The 23,873-nt window shown below is 41.0% G+C and overlaps 1 protein-coding gene across 3 annotated transcripts in view; it reads right to left on the bottom strand.

Annotated features, from left to right (window-relative positions):
* Positions 1-23,873, bottom strand: part of CHST9 (carbohydrate sulfotransferase 9) — a 286,898-nt gene that overhangs the window by 116,822 nt on the left and 146,203 nt on the right. For 2 of the 3 annotated variants that reach the window (XM_061130830.1, XM_061130832.1), the window contains one exon: positions 5,800-5,841. The exons of the other annotated variant lie outside the window; for it this stretch is intronic. In XM_061130830.1, coding sequence (XP_060986813.1) covers positions 5,800-5,841 — 42 coding nt within the window. The remainder of the gene's footprint in view (positions 1-5,799; positions 5,842-23,873) is intronic. 3 annotated transcript variants of the gene reach the window in all.

The following is a 23,873-nucleotide window of genomic DNA, read 5'->3' as shown; positions in this document are numbered from 1 at the left end:
ATTCCCTGTGATTTGCTCATCTTATAACTGGTAGCCTGTTGTGTTTGTTTTTAATGAAAGGTGAGTTGCTCGCTCCAGCAGATCTGCTTGCATACAAACAAGGAAGGAATAATTGGCAGTTGTAGAAGGCACACTGGTCTGGTTGACATGGCACCAGGTGATTAAAGCACATTCCAGAAAGGGCTAATGTGTGTTTGTGTCAAGTGGGAGAACCTCCAGCCTGAAATCCAATCAGAAATATTGCATGGGGCTTCCTACTCTCGAGGAGGTAGAGATGGGCTACACTTCAGCATGGCTGCTGCCCCATAGGGAAGGACCATGAGTGGGGAGTGAGGATGTTATGTGATCTAGAACCATCTACACATCCGTAGGTGACTGCAACTGACTGAAAGGAACGTATAGGATGCAAAGTGATTGGAAGTGAATTCTGTGTGACTCCCTCTTGGCAGTCACAGGAGGGTGGGCTCTGGGAACGAAGTCTGAGCGAGAAGAAAGAGCTTTGGGGTTTCCCACCCCCTAAAGAGTCTCGGCAGTTGTATTTTTACAGAAACGTAGAGTTTTTTCTGAATTTGACAGGGTTTTTCTAATGTTTCAAATATTATTCAAGTAAGGTGCTTATATGTATATCAGTTCAGTTCAGTTCAGTCACTCAGTTGTGTCCGACTCTTTTCGACCCCATGGTCTGCAGCACCCCAGGCTTCCCTGTCTATCACCAACTCCTGGAGCTTGCTCAAACTCATGTCCGTCGAATCAGTGATGCCACCCAACCATCTTATTCTCTGTCATCCCCTTCTCTTCCTGCCTTCAATCTTTCCCAGCATCTGGGTCTTTTCCAATGAGTCAGTTGTTTGCATCAGGTGGCCAAAATATTGGAGTTTCAGCTTCAGCATCAGTCCTTCCAAAGAATATTCAGGACTGATCTGCTTTAGGATCTCCTCCTGGCTGGATCTCCTTGCAGCCCAAGGGACTCAAGAGTCTTCTCCAACACCACAGTTCAAAAGCATCAATTCTTCGGTGCTCAGCTTTCTTTATAGTCAAACTCTCACATCCATACATGACTACTGGAAAAAACATAGCCTTGACTAGATGGACTTTTGTTGGCAGAGTAATGTCTCTGCTTTTTAATATGCTGTCTAGGTTGGCCATAGCTTTTCTTCCAAGGAGTAAGCATCTTTTAATTTCATGGCTGCAGTCACCATCTGCAGTGATTTGGGAGCCCCCCACAATAAATTCTCTCACTGTTTCCATTGTTTCCCCATCTATTTGCCATGAAGTGATGGGGCCGGATGTCATGATCTTAGTTTTCTGAATATTGAATTTTAAGCCAACTTTTTCACTCTCTTCTTTCACTTTCATCAAGAGGCTCTTCAGGTCTTCTTCACTTTCTGCCATAAGAGTGGTGTCATCTATGTATCTGAGGTTACTGATATTTCTCCTGGCAATCTTGATTCCAGCTTGTGCTTCATTCAGCCTGGCATTTCTCATGATGTATTCTGCACATAAGTTAAATAAGCTGGGTGACAATATACAGCCTTGACATACTCCTTTCCTGATTTGGAACTAGTCTGTTATATATATATACATATGTATATATATACACACACATATATATATATGTAATTGGGATATAGTTTGCTTTACAATGTTGTGTTAGTTTCTGCCATACAATGAAGTGAGTCAGCTATATGTATACATATAGCCTGGGGATATATGTATATGGCGCTTCCCAGGTGGCACTAGTGGTAAAGAATCTGTCTGAGAATGCAGGAGACATAAGAGATGTGGGTTTGATCCCTGGGTAGGAAAGATCCCCTGAAGGAGGGCATGGCAACCCACTCCAGTATTCTTGCCTGGGAAATCCCATGGACAGAGGAGCCTTGTGGGCTATAGTCCACGGGGTCACAAAGAGCCAGACACGACTGAAGTTACTTAGCGTGCAAGCACACATACATATATCCCCTCTGTCTTGGACCTCCTTCCCCCTCCCGACCCATCCCATCCCTCTAGGTCATCACAGAGCACCTAGCAAAGCTCCTTGTGCTATACAACAGGTTCCCACTAGTTATTTATTTTACACATACTAGCACCTCGAATTAGTATATCCTTCTTGAATATATTCACTCACTGAATGAATTAACCAAATTCCCAAAAGAGGAGTATATCTCTCATTAATTAAAATAGGAGTCCATGATGGGTAAGATACAGCCTACAGTTTCTTTATTACTTCTATTTGGCATATGAAGGACATTCTCCAGCCATTCAAATCTCTCTCCGAGGGAAGTTAACTATCAAGATAGAGCTTGGCAATTCTCTCTTGGGGTCCGCAATGCTAACTAAGCATTTAAGAGGATACCGGACATCATCCTAGTGGCTGCTGAGATAACCCACTTCCAGGTATAGGAGAGGAAGTGCAGTCTGGCCTGCGTACCCAGTGAATCCTGTTCTAAGGTCTAGAAGTGGTGCTGATGACCTGAGGGACAAGAAGCATGCAGATGGGCTCCTTTTTACTTCGTTCAAATGCCAGTTTTCTGTTCCAGAGGAGATAGAAACGTTTCTCACTGTCTCATGTGCTAGGGAAGAATGAAAACTCAAGTGGAGGAGAGGCTGGGGTAGGGACTATGAGCCAAGGGGGGTGGGTCAGTGAGAGGGTAGGAGAGCCGGGCAAGGGTAGGAGAGCTGGGCAAGGGTCTGGCGGGTCTCCGAGCAGACAGCTGTGTCTGGAGCTTAGCTGGTAAATAAGGAGAGTAGACAACCTTGAGCACTTGGCAACTCAGCCCTCTTCCCTGATAATGACAAGAGCCATAGGATCACAGGCAGCTGACCCTGAGAAAACATAGTCTTCTGCCAATTCAGGGTAGAGGCTGGAGTACAGGTCTTGGAATACCAGTCTCCAAGCTTCTCAGATCAGAACTCATTCTCAATTGTTCTCTCAATGACACATGCTTGCTTTGACCTTCCTCGACTCAGGCCATCGAAACATCCCTATCGGCGGCTCTTGGGACACATAAAAATGACTGTACTTGCAAATCATGCTTTCGTAAAGGATTCTTAATGCTGCTTAAAAACCACTTTCACAGGGCTTCCCTGGTGGTCCGGTGGTTGAGAAGCCACCTTGCAATGGAGGGGACCCTGGTGTGATCCCTGGTCCAGGAAGATCCCACATGCTGCAGGACAACTAAGCCCATGTGTCACAACTCCAGAGTCTGTGCCCTGGGGCCCGAGAACCTCAACTACTGAGTCCACGCATCCCAACCACTGAAGCCCACACACCCCGGATCCTGTGCTCCAAAACAAGAGAAGCCACCACAGTGAGTAGCCCACGCACCACAAAGGAGTAACGCCTGCTCTCTGTAACTAGAGAAAGCCCAAGTGTAGCAATGAAGACCCAGCACAGTCAAAAATAAATAAATATTAAAAGAAACACTTTCACATGTCCCTTTCCAATCTTCATCCCTCATTCTGTTTTTTCTCTCCCCCTGGAGACAAGCTCCTGTTCACAGATGACAATCATCTCGCAGCTCTCATGTATAAAGCACCTTTGCATGAATATGTTGTACACAGCTTGTCTTCAATAATCGCAACAACCCACATAAGCTGTGTACCGTTACCCTCATTTTATAGACGAGAGCTCAGTGAGGTGAAGCCAACGCTGAAGTGTATGTGGGTTACGTGATCTGCCCATGTTACATCACTCACAGACTCTGGAGCAGGGATTCAAACTTGTGCCTTTCTAATCGGCATTCCACACTCTTCCAACAGCGTGACGGAAAGGAGACTGAAGCTCTCAGACACAAACTCCCTCGAATTTCTTTGTATACACCTTCAAATGTTTATTTATTTATCTCCCCTTCTCTCTTCTAACAAGGAGAAGCTGATTCTATCCTGTGTTCCTGAAAGTTCTCTCAATTGTCCACAGTTTTATCTATTCCCATTTTTCCACATTTTAGCTTTCTATGGACAACTCTCAAACCTATCTGTGAGCTCCGGCGGGTGTTTCCAACCTCTAAGGAAGGGCATATCTTCTTAGCAATATACCATTTAATAGACCATATATTGTTCCCCACCTCCTCAACTCTCCACCTCAAACACGTCTGCTGTTTTTCTTAAGCAATCCACGTATTCTCTATTTCCATATGTTCGCTCACACTGATTTGAAATGTCCTTTTCTCTACTTGTAGACATTGAATTTATGTTTAAAGAATGAGCTCCAGTGTTATACCTGCTATGAATATTTCCCTAACTTTTTAGTCAAATTTAATGGTATCATCTCAGTGTTCCCCAAGCACTCTGCTTATAAGGATAACACATCACTTATCACATGGGAAAACTGTCTCCATCTCTGCTTCAACTTATGGGTTGCCAGCACAGTGTAGACAAGAAGACAGTTTTATTAATCTCTACATACCTTGAAGCAATAAGCATGGCCCTTGGCTAAGTGTTTGTTGTATGAATGAATGAATGGTGATTTGGTTACTGCTCTGACTTTTCAACATGCCGCAAGGAGGGCATGATCTGATTTGGGGGTTATTTTCTTCTCCCCTTAAATTATCACTATCATCCTGGGACTTTGTCTTTCTTGCTATGTGAAAATACTGTTTTAAATAAAAAAAAAAATTCCTGTGGTATAAAATCACAGAAAATAAAAGGGAATGATACATCATTTTTCTTGTAAAAATAAATACATGACTGTCATTCAGGTGTTACAGATAGGCATTCAAAAAATGAAAATGTATAGTTGTCAGTTTCAAAAAAAAAATAAGATAATAAGAATCGATCCTCTTCTATTAACAAACATTTATGTCCACATATAACACACAGTACATTTCAGTAAATTAGAATACTGAGTTTGGGGAGGTGGGAAGAAAAAGGGGATGTGAGCCTGAACTATGGAAGTCAGATTTATTGAAAGCAATACACTTTTATTACTTTAAATACTCTGATCTGTCAATAACGCCTGTCTAAGGAGAAAACCACTAAATAACATGCATCCTTGTTTTACAGCTGAATCTTTTTGCCTAAAGACCACCGTATGTGCCAAAGCCATGAAAACAATTACTCTTTTAAAATAGGTTACAGGTGTTCCCTCTGTTTCCTGTATCAAACCCATTCCATGGTGACAATTCATAAGTAAATTTCATCTTAGTCTGGGTCAAACTGTCAAAAACTGTAATCAAATTATCTGAATGAAGAAGGTTTTACTGAATTCTTACAGGAAGACATTTTTGGAAAATAAGGAATATAGTCCAATGTCCCAGGGAAGTGTTATAAAATAAAAATAGGTAAAATGTGAACTTTTTCAAATAAGATGGACATTAATTATTCATTAAGCTAGATATAACTGGAATCTATCTTCAAGGTCTATGACTTCCTCTGTAAATTTATTGAGGGCAAGAATCATGGTTTGCTTGCTTTTCTCCCCTACCCTCTAAGACTTTATAAAACTCAAAATGCCACCTAGGCTGTGCTTTCTGGTGATGGATCATCAGAACAGGTATTTAAAAGTGACACTACAGCGTTTTCAGTTATTGTGGCTTTGGGGCTTCCCTGGTGGCTCAGATGGTAAAGAAACTGTCTGCAATGTGGGAGACCCGGGTTTGGTCCCTGGGTAGGGAAGATCCCCTGAAGAAGGGAATGGCAACCCACTTCAGTATTTTTGCCTAGAGAATTCCATGGACAGAGGAGCCTGGTGGGCTACGGTCCATAGTGTCACAAAGAGTCGGACACAACTGAGTGACTAACACTTTTGCTTTGCTCGTCTAGAACTACCCAAGACCCAAACATTATGGAGAGTTTACTCACTGATTCTGGGTGTAGATCTCAAGTAATGTACAGGCCCCCATCCTAGAAAAGAAGAGATAGGAAATGCACATATTACCATCACCTGCAAAGACATTTAAGAACCTTTCTACATTGACATACCTCAAAGTCTCTGATATTTTATTGCTAGCCAAGAAAATCATGGGAAGGGAGAGGGTCATGAAATAGAATATGACATCCCCATGTTTCTAGGATACTCAAGTAGTGACAGGCTTGATATCACATATTAAGAAACCTGGCATTACCTTTAAACTTTGCCACAGAAAAGACAGCTTTGTGCCTTTACCTTTTGCCTCAGAGAAATCGAGCTGGGACTGTTGGGGTAGGCGGAGATGGAAAATATTCACCTTGGGATTTCCCTGGCAGTCCAGTGGTTAAGACTTTGCCTTCCAATGCAAGGGGCGAGGGTTTGATCCCTGGTTGGGGACCTAATATCCCCACATGCCTCATGGCCAAAACACCAGAACATAAAAAACAGAAGCAGTATTGTAACAAATTCATTTCAAGGAAGAAAGTTTCCTTGGATTCTTTGCATTCTACTCCATAATCTACCAAGGTGTTGATACATAATTATAGTTTCTGTTTAAAATTTCTGAGTATATGGGATAGATATCTGGTAAAATTGATAGTTGGAATAGAAATGCCATGTACTTCTTCTGGTATGGAATATCCAATGGCCCACTCTTGGATAAGTTGGGTTGTGAAGCTTGAAACAGTAAATGAACTGAAGTCTAGGATAAAAGGACAAAAGCTTTTTGAGGGATGAGATCCCATGGATATTTACATCATCCAGAGCTACTAGAAGTTAATCCTATAGTGAAGAGCTCTAAGAAAGAAATCTTGAGGGCTCCCTTGAGCCAACAATTTTTCATCCTGATAATCAAGAAGGACGACCTTTTCTGCCAGATGAAGTTGCTAAATGTAATATAGAATATTTCTTCTGGTTTAGTCATCTCTGGGGAGAGATGAATCTTAACTCATTCTGAGAACAAGTTGAGGGAACCACAAGATGGTCATTATAGGGCTATTCAGACTTTTGCTTTCTAGATTACACCGGTCCAATTCCTCTTTTAAAAAACATATTATAGCCATATAACACGTGGGCTTCCCAGTTTCCAGGTAGCACAGTGGTAAAGAATCTGGCTGTCAATGCAAGAGAGCAGCAGGAGACATGGGTTCGATTTTGTGTCAGGAAAATCCCCTGGAGGAGGAAATGGCAACCCACTCCAGTATTCTTGCCCGGGAGATCCCGTGGACAGAAGAGCCTGACGGTCTATAGTCCGTGCATGTGTGCTAAGTTGCTTCAGTAGTGTCTGACTCTTTGTGACCTCACAGACTGTCGCTCACCAGGCTCCTCTGTCCATGGGGATTCTCCCCATGCTCTTCTCCAGGGGATCTTCCCAACCCAGGGATCAAACCTGTGTCTCTGAGTCTGCTGCTTTGGAAGGCAAGTTCTTTACCACTAGCGCCACCTGGGAAGCCCATGGGGTAGCAAAGAGTTGGACACGACTGAGCACACACACACACACACACACACACACAGATCAGCAGTGGCCCTTTTATATACTGTATGCTATACCATATATTTTATATATTACATAATTTTAATATATATGTTAATATTATATACTATTAATGCATATATTATATATGTTAACATATATCTTATATTATCATATGTATATGTAACGTTTTGTTTCCTGCATACTGTCTTGTTTTTCAAAAATATTCCTTTTAAAGTATATTGATAAAATTTGAACAAATACTTAAGAATGATGAGACTTATACATAGAATGGTAAGCTTAACTCTCTGGTCCTGCTCTTCTGCTCCATTTAAAAAACTTGCTATCAGTGTAATTCATATATAATATTGTTTTTCTAACCTAAATTGATAGAAAGATTCTATCAGTGCTTGTTTTCTTAATTATTCTTTCATCAAATTTCATTTGTGCTAAAATATACCAGTTTATAGTTATGTCAATTAATGTTATTCTAGTAATAACTTTATAAGGGAAAAGAATCTGAAAAAGAATATATATATTATATATATTTAAACTGAATTACTTGGTTGTACATCTGAAACTAATACAACATTGTAAATTAACTATACTTCAAAAAAATGTAAAAGAAAAAATATAAAAGTAAACAAAAATTTTAAAAGTTTTTATATGCTATTCTATTTTTAGAATGATTAAAAAATACATATAAACAATATATTGAGTTGTACCATCATGAGTTTCCTGAGATAAGGTATCAGCAGCTGCACTTGATTTAGTAATTTCTGCATTTTGGATGAAGGTATTTATAAGTCATTGGTATAGCTCATCAATAAGTTATAGGCCCTCTGGTACAACTGATCCTCAAGGGTTGGAACTTGATATGTAATCCACTGCTTCAGCTCACTTTGATGCGATTGCAACTCTCTATTTACTGGTTCACCCATGTAACAATAGCATGATTAGGGTCACACTTTCGTGGCTTGGTGATAACAATATTGTTTAGGCTAGGACCAAAAATCTTCCCTCATTCAAAATTGATTTTATCCGGCACATCTCATTGTTGATGTAATCTGTCACGTAGCCAGGGAAGGAAATTAAATTGATGTGGAAAAAATGGCTATTCAAAGAGTCAAATGCAGTTGCTTCTTTATCTCTTATGATATTCTGCTAAGCAGTTTACTGATTGCATGAGAAATGGTTCTCATCAGGTATTGCCTCTAAGCCCTCAGGTTTATGATAATCAAGTCATTTCCTTTAAAAACGTGGACACGGTAGCCTCTTTCCTCATCTCTGTGATAGCTCAACAAGAAAGGCTGTGCCATGGTCATCTGTCAGTTTCTTTTTTCTTTTTTTTTATTAATGGTGGGAAAAAAACACATTAGATCTGTCCTCAGTAAATTTTAAAATATACTGGATGGTATGTTGACTGTAAGCTGAGCAGATCTCTAGAACTTTTTCATCCTGCATAACTGAAACTCTATACCCACTGAATAGTAATTTTCCATGCCCCTTTTCCCAGCCCCAGGAAACTACTGTCTGCCAATTTCTCAAGGGTCTCAGGAAACCTGACTCTGGGCATAATAAAGAGATTATATTTCTGGGTAGAATACACTTCGGTGTTCTAGTTTGGCTTTCACTCATCACAGACTGATGGAACAACATATTGGTTCCAAATAGGAAAAGGATTACGTCAAGGCTGTATATTGTCAACCTGCTTATTTAACTTATATGCAGAGTACATCATGAGAAATGCTGGCCTAGAGGAAGCACAAACTGGAATCAAGATTGCCGGGAGTAATATCAATAACCTCAGATATGCAGATGACACCACCCTTATGGCAGAAAGTGAAGAACTAAAGAGCTCTTGATGAAAGTGAAAGAGGAGAGTGAGAAAGTTGGCTTAAAGCTCAACATTCAGAAAACTAAGATCATGGCATCTGGTCCCATCACTTCATGGCAAATAGATGGGGAGACAGGGGAAACAGTGGCAGACTTTATTTTTCTGGGCTCCAAAATCACTGAAGATGGTGACTGCAGCCATGAAATTAAAAGATGCTTACTCCTTGGAAGGGAAGTTATGACCAACCTAGACAGCATATTAAAAAGCAGAGACATTACTTTGCCAACAAAGGTCTGTCTAGTCAAGGCTATGGTTTTTCCAGTAGTCAGGTATGGATGTGAGATTTGGACTACAAAGAAAGCTGAGCACTGAAGAATTGATGCTTTTGAACTGTGGTGTTGGAGAAGACTCTTGAGAGTCCCTTGGACTGCAAGGAGATCCAACCAGTCCATCCTAAAGCAGATCAGTCCTGCGTGTTCATTGGAAGGACTGATGTTGAAGCTGAAACTTCAATACTTTGGCCACCTGATGTGAAGCGCTGACTCATTTGAAAAGACCCTGATGCAAGGAAAGATTGAGGGCAGGAGGAGAAGGGGACGACAGAGGATGAGATGGTTGGATGGCACCACTGACTCAATGGACATGGGTTTGGGTAAACTCCGGGAGTTGGTGATGGACAGGGAGGCCTGGCATGCTGCAGTTCATGGAGTTGCGAAGATTCGGACACAACTGAGTGATAGAACTGAACTGAACATCAGAGACTGAAGTATGTACTCAGATGGTTGCGTGTCCTACATTAGAGAGTAAACTTGTTGAAAACAGTAATGATTCAGTCTTACTCCTTTTCATAATCTCCCCAAACTTAGTTCAGTGTTGTGTATAAATATGCATTGAATTGAACTTCAATGTTTCTTTTAATGTAATGATAGGATGTTGGACTCAGGGTTCATATAATCAATATAGGCAGACTTTCTTGCTACACAACCATGTATTAAATAACTATGAATGTTCTCCCATGGTCATCTGTGGAAATGGCATGAAATGTCAGCATATAAGCTTGCTTCACACAACAGAAATTAACTGGCTTTGGCTAGAGCCCCTAAAATTAATGAGTTCAAACCTCACTGACTCAATGGACATGAGTTTGAGCAAACTCCGGGAGACAGTGAAGGACAGGGAAGCCTGGCCTGCTGAAGTTCACGGGGTCACAAAGAGTCAGACATGACTAAGTGACTGCACAGCAACAACAAACCTCACATCCGGTGCACCAGTTCTTATCTTACACTTTAAAGAAGAAGAGTCACTCAGTCGTGTCCGACTCTTTGCAACCCCATGGGCTATAGCCTGCCAAGCTCCTCTGTCCATGGAATTTTCCAGGCAAGAGTATTGGAGTGGGTTGCCATTTCCTTCTCCATGGAATCTTCCCGACCCAGGGATTGAACCCAGGTCTCCTGTATTGCAGACAGACGCTTTACTGTCTGAACCACCAAGGAAGCCTATATATACTTACAAGATTGATTATGATATTAAATGCTTGAGTGGCATACACAATCTAATGAAACAAGATCTTACCCCATCATCACATTACTTTATTCTGAGTCATTCTTGTTTTCTGTGGTAGAGTATGCTTCATCTGTTGAAACTTGGTATAAGCATCATATTAAGTGAATAGGTCTAGAGCTTTGATGGGAAATCAATTTTTTTGAAAAAGCATTTCACAATCCTTGTTCTGAGGGTTTGAGAGCTCCATGCAGCATGCTTAGCACGCTGAGCCAAGGAGAGCTCCCATTCAAGTGAGGAAATACAAAGATGTCCATAATGTACTTTTCTGAAAGTAATTCTTCTGGCCGCCCAATAAATTTATTCAGTTGGTTATCCTTATCCTTGACTAACAGAATAAAAGACTGAAATGTTTGGACAGTTTCCTAAGGTCATGTGGCAATTTGTTATTAAAACTGAAACAGGGTTACATTTCATGAATGAATGGATTTTTTTCTCCAGCTATACCTTTTAAAAATGTGATTATCGACACCCTCTTAATTTTACATAAAGATATTTTGATGCAAAAAAATGATCACAGTGATGTTTAGGTCTTTTGCTGTATAATATTCAATTGCTGGGTTAAAGTTTATCCCAACATTTTATTCTGTAACAATGGTTTGGTCTCACTTTACCTTCTCTTCTCTTTCCTTCTAAAATCACTTGAATATACAATTATTAAATCAATAGTAACCACAATAACAGCTAACCTGTACTGAATTCTTATTAAATATTAGACATGATGCTGAGCACTTTATGTGAACTTCATCTAATCTAACACCAGAAGAATCCCATGGAGCGTGACCTGGACTTCTGCTTATGGAATAAAACAATGTATTTCTTTTTTACGTAAACTACACCTATCATCATTATCATCATCTACATTTCCTAGGTTCAGTCCCATTAAAGTGGATTAATGGAGAACTGAAAGACACAAAGCAGAAGCCTTTCAGATTTGAGATTTTTCCTAATATTTTACCATTTTATTTTCACATCTGATTCTGTAGCATTTTATTTTTAGTAACTCAACTTTGAGTCTTACCAAAACAGCTTCATAAAAATAGCAACTGTTTTGTGTATCTGTATGTCATTGGTTTTATATAACTTATAATTAAACAGTTATATTAACAGATACAATGGGGACGAAAACAACTAGTTCTTGGTCCATATTCATCCTTACTGGTGGGGTCAGATGTTATAGGTGGGCTCAGGGGACAGCAAGTGAGACTCTGGTGGCCAGCTGGCTGGAAGCATCAGTCAGTAAATTATGTCTAGGAAAGGGAGAGAGTTACTTAGTCAGGGAACTCATTTAAGGAAGGCTAGTTCAAAGAACTTTTATTGTACTTGATACTTTAACTGAGTAGGCATTACTTTGATAAAATCAAAAGATAATTAAAAAGAATAAAAGCAGAAGGAGAAAGAGAGTAAGTTTAGGGAGCTTTCCCAGGATGAATAAACTAGAGTTAGAACTGAATTTGGCTCTAGAATTCAGCCTCCAACTCTAGCAGTTCAGCGTTCTTTCCCTCCATCCCATGGACCTTAGCACAGAGAAAACTGTGGAGGGTTGAGTGGAGTCTTACCACCCAGGAAGGGGGTTTGAGACCACTTGAGCATGGTCAGCAAGAGAACACAGTAACAGAAGAGAGAAGAAGCCAGAAAGAAATGAGAGTCTTAGAAGTTTGCAAAAGAAGAAACCTGTGATTGTGTTAACCTTAAGTTAACCCAAGTATTTCTTGATCTTGGGCCTCCCTGGTTCAAAACAAAAGGGGTTTCAGTAAATATATTTGGCCAACCGATACTGCCAACTATTTTCAGAACCGGTTTTTGCAGCTCTGAAATTGAAGAAACCCTGAAAGGGCACCCCTCCCCACCAGCAAACAATAAACAACACAGAAGAACCTCTGACCCAATGGCCCCGTGGGAAGCCAGGTGTGGAAGCACTTAGTGGAAATCTGTGATGACAAATAGCATTTAAAATCAAGTCATTTGAATCTCAACCCCACTTTCTTCTAAGCCTTGGGCTTTACGGTTTCTATTTCCATCAAGTCTTTCTTTGAGCAAGACAGCACTAGTTTTGAGGAACTTCCTAGCCTCTGGTAAAAAAAAAAACAAGTCCAAAATGGATTCACTCATGCTAAGCCCATGTCACCAAGCAGAAACTTAAAACTTAGCTTAATTGTAGTTTGAATTTTCCCTAGGAATGTAATCCTAACCTGTCAGTTTGGAATTTTCTGGTTAGCACTGATGACGTAATTAGCCACAGAGACTCTTTTCATCCACCAAAGGAAGATACTGTAATCTGATCCTTCCTTATCCCTTCCTCTTTCTGCCTAAACAACCCTTCCATCTTGTACAGCGCCCTCAGAGCTCCTCTCAACTTGCTACATGGAATGTTGCCCAATTCCTGAATCGTTTAATAAAGCCAATTAGATCTGCAAATTTCCTCAGATGGATTTTGTTTTTTAACACCTCCTGGAAGGGATGATTTTAATAGCTGCTTTAAAATGCCTCAGAATGGCTTATGCTTCTCCATTAAGTATTAATGATTTCCAGTTTATGTTAAATGCTTCCTATGTTTTTGTCCTTGGCATTTCCCAAATTGTTTCCTTCAAGAAGAACATTAGAAAGGTATTAAGATTTCTATGACTTCATAAGAAATTCATAAGAAGGTTAAGATCGCAAGTGGCTATCCTTTCCATAAAATTATGCTAAGTAGTGCAAATGGTTCGGACATGGGACATCACTTTTATGCACTTTCAAAAACAGCTACTTCAATTTTTAACTGATGTGGCTTATAATTATTGCGATCATTGAGCTATAAACACAGTTGAGATTTAGAGTCTCCTTCATATAAAACAGTATGTCATTTCAACATCTTTTGGGAAACAATACTGCACACAGTGCATGTGTATATGTTTTCAGTTGCTCAGTTGTGTATGACTCTTTTGCAACCTCTGAACTGTAGCCTGCCAGGCTCCTCTGTCCATGGAATTCTTTAGGCAAAAATACTGGAGTGGGTTGCCATTTCTTTCTCCAGAGGATCTATCTGACCCAGGGATCGAACCTGTGTCTCCAGCATTGAGGGTGGGTTCTTTACCACTGAACCACCAGGGAAGACCAATTATAAATATTTGCTTAATTTGTTTAATTAACATGCATGCAAAGATAAGGAGTGTATGGGTAAACTGTTGATTTCATTTTCTAAAGATTGCAAAATTAGTTAACTAAAGGAAACACACATGAAATAGAGAGGCAGGGCAAGAGCCAATATCCATGTGTGTACAGAGCACTCCTTTTCATGGAGCCCCGCTCTAGCCAACGCAGCTTCTGTGCTCTGCCCTTGGCTGAGTGCAGGCTCCTGCCACAGGGGGACCCAGCACTTTACAGTATGAAAGTGAGAGTGAAAGTCGCTCAGGCGTGTCCAAGTCTTTGCGACCCCATGGATTACACAGTCCATGGAATTCTCCAGGCTAGAATACCAGAGTGGGGAGCCGCTCCCTTCTCCAGAGGATCTTCCCAATTCAAGGATCGAACTCAGGTTTTTGCATTGCAGGCAGATTCTTTACAATCTGAGCCACCAGGGAAGCCCAAGCATATTGGAGTGGGTAGCCTATCCCTTCTCCAGCAGATCTTCCCGACCCAGGAATCGAACCGGGGTCTCCTGCATTGCAGGCGGATTCTTTACCCAGTGAGCTAGCAGGGAAGCCCACTTTATAGTATGCTGTGTGTAAAACAGAGAACAGATCTAACCATATGCAGCGAGGCACTGAGAGAGAGGAAGAGCCCAAGCGGCAGCCTGGAAAATGAGAAGAGTGCTGAAAAGGGGCACGTCTGACTCTGCAACTATCCCAGGGGGAACCACCGAACTCAGCTTTGCTGAGCCCTGATTCCTCACCTACAAAACATGTCCATTTTGGTTTTGGGATTCTAGGACACAGGGCAGTCACCAAATTTTTCCTCTTTATGTTATATTTCATCAGCCTTGCCCCCGTTAAGTGCTGTCACATACATCGCCTCCTCTGATGGTCACTGCTATCACTTGCTGGCGTCTTATCCCGCCTCACTCCTGCCAGGCCATCTCGCAGAAATTTCACCGCCTCTCCTGTCTCTCACTGCCCCCTGTACTTGATTCAGTCCCAAGTATATACACAAGCTTAGCTCTGACCTCTCCTGAACTTCAACTCTGCTTCTCCAAATTCTAGCTTCCATATGGTTGTTCTATTGTTGGATCAAATGCGACCAGACTTGAAAGAAACTCGTAATCCTTTCCCCCAAACCACGGGTCCCTCTGAACTTGCACGTATGTGTCTATTATACAGACTTCTCTGCCAGTCAGGCTTGCGAACCTGACATTCCCCCCCATCTCCTCCCCATACCCGTCTCCAGACAATCACCTTCTGATCTTTTCTTTCTACGTCTCAACACTCATTCTCTTTTATATGAGCCCCCCACCATCAATCCCGCCAAGAGCCTGAGCACATCAAAGTCTAGACTACTGCAGTGGTCTCCAAACTGATATCCTAATTTCAATCTCCACCCTAATATTTATATACCAAATTAATCATGTAAGAAATCATTTTGCTCATGCTAATCTCCTCCTCTAAACCTCTTTGCTTCTCACTGTTACCAGATCTCATCTAACGCTGCACTCATCCAGTGCTCCATTAAAAGAAGATCACTGCTTACGTGTAACTCCCTACACAAGGCCACGTCCATTTCGAGTCCTAAGTCTGAAAAGAGCCTACTCTCTTCTTTGTGTTTGACAAAGTCCCACTCCTTCTTTAACCTTGATGACCTCATCTCTCCACATTTAGAATGATCCTCTTCTGAACTTTAGTAGTTATTGCTTGTTTGGGATGCAGGCTAAGCCAGGAGCAAACAGCATGCCAGGCTAGGCACTGATGGATGAAAACTCATTTGTTCCTTGACTTGACCTGGTAAGTACTAGATGCTTATTCCTCCTTTACAGGTGAAAGCACGGCTCAGAGAACTTGTCGAGGTCACAAAGCTGCCAAGTGTTGGATCCAAACCTAGGGGGTCCAGCCACAGAGTGTAGGCTCCTAACCCTTATGCCACCATCTACAGAAGCCTCCTCTGTGATAGAAATCACTGTGTCAGGAGTTGGTCCTACATGCAAGCTCATTAAGGAAAAGCACTTTGACTCTGTTCTCCCTGAACCTCTGACCAGAACACAGAGATGCTGGGTGTGAGGATGCTAAGAGGCGCAGGAAGCCTTTAGCGGTAAAAAACAATGGCAAACCTGTACAAGGTCTGCCCTGCTTAAAATACATGGAGAAACACATCTTCCTTCTTGACCTTTCCTATGTTCTCTTAAGAGCACTGCTGCATATTTCACAGGTCAGAAAAGGGGGTAACAGTCATAATAAAAATACCTGGTACTTTTCCACATTTCAGAATGTCAACCAGACAATGAGGAAAGATCTTCGAATGCTGTAACCTTTCTCCCTCACTATCTTTTCTTCTTTCGTCATTCTCTCAACAAATATTTGTTTCATGCACACTACATACCAGAAAAATAAACCTCTGGGTGTTATTAACATTTCCATCCCAGATGCTAAAAGACAGAGGCAAGTAATAAAAAGTGATATTAAAAGTGATGAAATGACTGCTAAAATGTATTGTGAACACAGCATGAGCTAGACATTAGGGACTTGACAGGTATTTTCTCCCTTAGTCCTCTTAACAACTCTATGAGATAACACTATTATTATCTCCATTTTGCATATAAGGAGACTAAGTTGAGAGACAAAGAGAAAGGTCATATGACTCCCAAGGGACAGAGGCTGGATTCCAGCCCTGGTCGTTGAAGATTTGAGCTTGCACTCGTAACCTTAACTTTGGAGTAGATTCAGCTGCAAGGCAAGCAGAGGGCATATGCAAAAGTAGTTTTACTTCCTTTGAAAAGGGTCCCACACAGAGTGTCAGAGTCCAACAGGGATGCTCCGAATGTCAGCAGACTGCATCCCAAAGCAGGTGTGTGACTTTTAACAAGTTACTCTCTCGGGGCTTTATTTAATTCATTTGTAAAATGAAAAATTAGCACCAGATCATCTCTGGACTTCCTCCCAAACAGGGATCTTACATTATTCTAGAGCAGCAGCTGTGGGGCAGTGAGAGCTCTCTGATTTTGGAGTCAGAAGAACTAGGTTTGTTTTAATAACCGGCACCCTCATCAGAGCCCCCAGCACACGGCTGTGCATCCATCCCTTCTGGCTTGTCTTCTGTGACAGCTGCCTCGAAGACAATCACCCAGCCAGACAGCATCTGGAAACACAATGATCTGCTCTCTTAACAGATTTTTAAGTGCACAATACGTTATTGTTGACTATAGGTACAGTGTTGTACTGCAGGACTGGAGAGCATTTCGCCTGACTGAAATTTAATGCCAGGAGATTAATAACTCCTATTTCCCCCTGCCCTCTGTTTCCGGTGACCACCATTTCATGCTTTGATTCTATGACTTTGACTATTCAGAAAACTAAGATCATGGCATCCGGTCACATCACTTCATGGCAAATAGATGGGGAAACAGTGGAAACAGTGGCTGACTTTATTTTTCTGGGCTCCAAAATCACTGCAGATGGTGACTGCAGCAATGAAATTAAAAGACGCTTACTCCTTGGAAGGAAAGTTATGACCAACCTAGATAGCATATTAAAAAGCAGAGACATTACTTTGCCAACAAAAGTCCGTCTAGTCAAGGCTATGGTTTTTCCAATAGTCATGTATGGATCTGAGAGTTGGACTATAAAGAAAGCTGAGTGCCAAAGAATTGATGCTTTTGAACTGTGGTGTTGTAGAAGACGCTTGAGGGTCCCTTGGGCTGCAAGAAGATCCAATCAGTCCATCCTAAAGGAGATCAGTCCTGGGTGTTCACTGGAAGGACTGATGTTGAAGCTGAAACTCCAGTGCCTTGGCCATCTGATGGGAAGAGCTGACTCATCTGAAAAGACCCTGATGCTGGGAGGGATTGGGGGCAGGAGGAGAAGGGGATGACAGAGAATGAGATGGTTGGATGGCACCACTGACTCAATGGACATGGGTTTGGGTGGACTCCGGGAGCTGGTGATGGACAGGGAGCCCTGGCGTGCTGCGGCTTAGGGGGTTGCAAAGAGTCGGACTCAACTGAGTGACTGAACTGGACTGAGCTGATCTTAGGTACCTCATGTAAGTGGATCATGTAATATTTTGTGTTTCTGGGTCTGGCTTATTTCACTTAGCATAATATCCTCAAGCTTCATCCTGTTGCTGCCTGTTGCAGAATCTCCTTCTTTTTAAAGGCTGAATAGATTTCCATTGTATGCATATACCATATTTTCTTTATCCATTCATCTGTGAATGGCCATTTAGGTTGTCTCCACATCTCGGCTATGGTGAGTAATGCTGCCGTGAACATGGGAGTGCAGATATCTGAGATCCTGATTTCAATTCTTTTAGGTAAATACCCAGAAGAGTGATTGCTGGACTATATGGTGGTTCTATTTTCAATTTCTGAGGAAGCTCCATGCTGTTTTTTCATAGTGATTGCCCCAATCTGCATTCACACTGACAATGAGTATGTAACTACCTAGGAATTCAAGATCAAAGACTCAATTTCTGCTTTCTTTATTGCCTTGTTCTATGGCTAGGTGTTTTGCTCTTTGATTGTGAGACTTACACTGGTGTCCAATATTCCCTTGTTGTAAGTTCTTTTTTTTTCCCCTTTATTTTTTGGCCATATCATGTGGCACACAGGATCTCAGTTCCCCAACTGGGGATTGAACCTGCACCCCCAGCATTGGAATCATGGAGTCCTAACCACTAGTCTGCCAGGGTAGTCCCTCCCTCATCATAAATTCTAGCTGAAAAAGAGCTACTCTCATAAAATAATGTACCTGATTTGGAAGGGTGTTCACACCATTCCCTCCCTTCTGTGCATTTTTGGGATTGCCTGGCTAACTAGCATGATCCACAACAAGCCTTTTATTTTCATCTGAAACATAGACTCTTTATGCTTTTGACCTACAGACTTTCTTGGAGTAATCTCATCCACTCTGTTGGCACTGATGATAACTATATTTATACCACTGACCCCCACATGTCTAAACTGTGTCTCTCACCTGAGCTACAGGCTGAAATAAGGACATGCTCAGTGCGCATGCCTGTAGGTCTCCCCAAAGCAATAAAACTGTGCCTCCTCCAGTCTGAAGTCCTCCTCTTCTAATGATGCTCCTGGCCCAGTGCTCACTCTCCGGGATTAGTGCCCTCAGTCATCCTTGGAATTCCTCTCAAATCCCCTCACCCTCACTTGCTATTAATAACCACGTGCTGTCTATTCTTTCTTCAGACTTTTCTTAAATCCACCCACTTCCCCAGCCTCACTGTCGCTTCTCTAGTTCAGGTGGCTATTATTTCTTACCTAGATGATTGCAGTAGATCATCAAGAAGCATCTTAGCTTGGGTAGGTAACAGTGATCTCAAATTTAAGTTATCCAAAATAGAGAGCTCTTCTTATCCTCAGCTCCTCACTTTAACATTATCCTCACTTTCTTGTGGTCATCGGAATTGAACATGCAGAATCTCTCAGATCTGTACATGTTATACTACTCACACAAGTTCTCTAAAAAATAGAAATCAGTCACGTCTTCGCCTTGGTGTTTACATTTCTATTAATATCAGCAAAGATGAACTAAAAGTTTAATCCTGTCTTCCATCTTAAGTGTAAATCTCTTACTTTTCACCCGCAACTAATATCTTCTGTCGACACCGTCTCATTAGTGACAATGCTAAATTTGATACTTTGCTAGTGGAAAGAATATGATGTCTAATTTATACTGCATGGGCTCCTACTGTATTGAATCTGGACACAAAAGATTCTCCAAATCTTTTGGAGAGAAAAGATTAACAATGCAAGCTGATCAGAGGCATCTGTTTGCTTTATCTATTTCTGCCAACAATTACTATATGTTACTTCAAAACAGGAGATAATGAAATCCATCTTTCAGATCATTTAGTCTTTGATTGACTTTTACAATCTCTCAATAACTTTACTGCCAAGTTTACATGTTTCCTGAAAAATTCACTGAAATTCACAGATTGTGATTATAATTAGAAGACTAAGAATATGACATTATTGGTTCTTCAGTGTGAAACCAGGATCTAATCCAGATGTGTTAGTAAGTTGTTATTTAAAGACTTCTGCTATGGAGTTTAAAAAGTAATCATTTGATTATCTCTGTTTTCTTTTTCAAACGTGAAAGAGGAAAATGATTTTTTCTTATTTTCTTGATAAACACCAGAAAGTTAAACTGAATTCTAGGAATGCACTTACATTTTACCTTTAAAAAATACTGCACATTTGCATGAGGATAAAGAAAGGAAGAAGAAAGAGAAACTCTCTAATATACTCAATAATCAAAAACATCATTCTATGATTTCATCATAGCCATTTATGTACTGGGTATTTTAGGCCCAAAATTATTTTAACTGAACCACTGTCATGATTTTGTAACACTTATCATTTAATATTAAAAAAAAAACCAATAGTTACATAGGAATTAAGTATGAGTTACATATTTTTAATATGGGGCAAATTTATTTTTTTTTTAGTTTACAGTGATGATTCTATAAACATGTTTGATTAAGGATCTTTTGAATGCTATCACTTGACTTTTCACAAATTCTCTTCTAACTCCCAGGAAGTCAACACACAGCTGTCCTCTAGCAAACAATGACCACTACTGTTCATGGCTGCTGAGAAGGCCTGGCTACAGCAGACACTGGGAAAGCATGCAAACACTTGTTTGGTTCATTTGCAATTAAAAAAAAAATTGAACATTCCATGACAGAGACTGTCACTCATATCCTATTATTTTCTAAAGTGCAGAGGCCCTTATAATAATGGCAAAAAAATTTACTGATAAATGTGCTTGATTGCAATTAAAAGAGATGCAACAGAGAATAGTGTTAAAGGTGTGAGATAAATGTTAATGACATCCCAAATCTCTTTTCAGTCCAATCCCTCAATTATTTCTAAATGTGGATTCCCATTTCCAACCCCACAGAGGCAGGTAGGAGAGGAATTGTTTATTAAAACTGTATTTTTTCCCTTGTATTTACATGCATTTAGAAGGTAACAGCAGAATGCTGAAAATCAACAAGCACCATAAAGACAGAATTATCAAAGAAATACTGCTTTTTGTGCTTTGTTTTTAATGCTGCAGTGACCTGAAAAGGTATTATAATATTCATTATCTCTTTAGGCAAATAGACTCACTGCAAGGCAATCAATGCAAACATTTCATGCAAAGATGGGCTTAATAAAGGACAGAAATGGTATGGACCTAACAGAAGCAGAAGATATTAAGAAGAGGTGGCAAGAATACACAAAAGAACTATACATAAAAGATCTTCATGACCCAGATAATTACGATGGTGTGATCACTCACCTAGATAGAGCTAGACATCCTGGAATGTGAAGTCAAGTGGGCCTTAGGAAGCATCACTACAAACAAAGCTAGTGGAGGTAATGGAACCCCAGCTGAGCTATTTCAAATCCTGAAAGATGATGCTGTGAAAGTGCTGCACTCAATATGCCAGCAATTTTGAGAAACTCAGCAGTGGCCACAGGACTGGAAAAAGTCAGTTTTCATTCCAATCTCAAAGAAAGGAAATGCCAAAGAATGCTCAAACTACCACACAATTGCATTCGTCTCACACACTAGTAAAGTAAGGCTCAACATTCTCCAAGCCAGGCTTCAGCAATACATGAACCGCGAACTTCCAGATGTTCAAGCTAGTTTTAGAAAAGGCAGAGGAACCAGAGATCAAATTGCCAACATCTGCTGGATCACCGAAAAAGCACGAGAGTTCCAGAAAAACATCTATTTCTGCTTTATTGACTATGCCAAAGCTTTTGACTGTGTGGATCACAATAAACTGAGGAAAATTCTGAAAGAGATGGGAATACTAGACCACCTGACCTGCCTCTTGAGAAACCTGTATGCAGGTCAGGAAGCAATAGTTAGAACTGGACATGGAACAACAGACTGGTTTCAAATACGAAAAGGAGTATGTCAAGCCTGTAAACTGTCACCCTGCTTATTTAACTTATATGCAGAGTACATCGTGAGAAATCTGGGCTGGAAGAAGCACAAGCTGGAATCAAGATTGCCAGGAGAAATATCAATAACCTCAGATACGCAGATGACACCACCCTTATGGCAGAAAGTGAAGAAGAACTAAAGAGCCTCTTGATGAAAGTGAAAGAGGAGAGTGAAAAAGTTGGCTTAAAGCTCAACATTCAGTAAACTAAGATCATGACACCCGCTCCCATCACTTCATGGCAAATAGATGGGGAAACAGTGGCTGACTTTATATTTTTGGGCTCCAAAATCACTGCAGATGGTGACTGCAGCCATGAAATTAAAAGATGCTTACTCCTTGGAAGGAAAGTTATGACCAACCTAGACAGCACATTAAAAAGCAGACACATTACTTTGCCAACAAAGGTCCATCTAGTTAAGGCTATGGTTTTTCCAGTAGTCAGGTATGGATGTGAGAGTTGGACTGTAAAGAAAGCTGAGCGCTGAAGAATTAATGCTTTTGAACTATGGTGTTGTAGAAGACTCTTGAGAGTCCCTTGGACTGCAAGGAGATCCAACCAGTCCATCCTAAAGGAGATCAGTCCTGGCTGTTCATTGCAATGACTGATGCTGAAGCTGAAACTCCCATACTTTGGCCACCTCATGTGAAGAGCCTGATGCAGGGAAAGATTGAGGGCATGAGGAGAAGGGGATGACAGAGGATGAGATGGTTGGATAGCATCACTGACTCAATGGACATGAGTTTGGGTAGACTCCAGGAGTTGGTGATGGGCAGGGAGGTCTGGCGTGTTGTGGTCCATTGGGTGGCAAAAAGTCAGACAGACAGGGTGACTGAACTGAACTGAAAGGCAATCAAGATTCATCTATCATGGCCCTGAAGACAAAATTCAGAAAATACCATCCCACCCCTCTACTTCCCCCAAACAATCAAAACAAATAATTTTTTTTTTTTTAAAGTGTGAGATTTCTCTCCAACTGAAAAACAGCTCCAGTGCTTTGCCCTTAACTCAGAGTCATAAGTAATAAATATTCTTTTAATAGTTCTTCAACAAATGAATGAATAAATGAATGACTTCACTTCCAAATGGAATCAGGATGCAGAAATTTGTATGCAGAACGAATGAAATCTGTGCTTTAATTTATGGATAAGGAAGTGCTCATGGATCGAGGTTGGCTATAGACAATCCTCTGCACTTCCCAGTGTACTTATTGTACTCACACAGTGTACAATGCACTGTGTAAGGTTCTCATAGCCTTCTTCTGTGTGCTTCCATTTTTCCGGTTTTCTCTTGCCCTCCCCTTCCCATCATTCTCAGGGACCTCCTTCCTTTGGAAACTCACAGAGCCATTTTCAGTGTGTGATAATTTAACAAGGCCACATGTTCCTTCATTTGCTTCTTCAAGAATGAAATATTGACTTCTTTCAGGTCCTGTGGGAGGTCCCAGGAACAAAACAGAACCATACAAGCAACCTCTGTCTTTGTTCTCAATACATTTTCCCATTTCATCCAAAAACCTAGCTCAGAAACCAAACAAATAGAACCTAGCACCAGCAAGGATCTTAGTCTCTGCACAGGCATTGCAGGACAGGGCTTGGGGCTGCTGATACAGGCTCCCTCAGTGGGACCCCAGGGCCATGACAGTGCTGGGTAGATGGAAAGCATTCAACAATGGGGAGCTTGCTAAATACATGTAGGAGCTCACCCAACAAATACATATTCAGCACTTACTAGCACCAGGTGATAAGGCTACACTGATAAAAAGATAACCAAGTGCCTCAGCCTCAAGGACAACGGGGCCTAGAGCAGTGCTGTCCACCAGAACCCCCATGATGATGAAATGCTCCGCTCTGCACTGTCTCCTGTGGTCGCCCCGGCCACATGTGACTATTGAACACCTGCTGTGTGCTTCCTACAACTTAGGAACTGAATTGTAAATTTTAATTAGCCTGAATTCTAACTTAAAGCTGAATGAAAAGATGCTCAACATCAATATTAGAGAAAAGCAAATCAAAACTACAACGAGGCATCACCTCACAAGAGTCAAAACAGCCATCACCAACAAATCTACAAA

The sequence above is a fragment of the Dama dama genome, chromosome 27 (assembly GCF_033118175.1).
Source record: "Dama dama isolate Ldn47 chromosome 27, ASM3311817v1, whole genome shotgun sequence".
Classification (NCBI taxonomy): Eukaryota; Metazoa; Chordata; class Mammalia; order Artiodactyla; family Cervidae; genus Dama; species Dama dama.
This window is presented reverse-complemented; position numbering and strand designations above follow the sequence as displayed.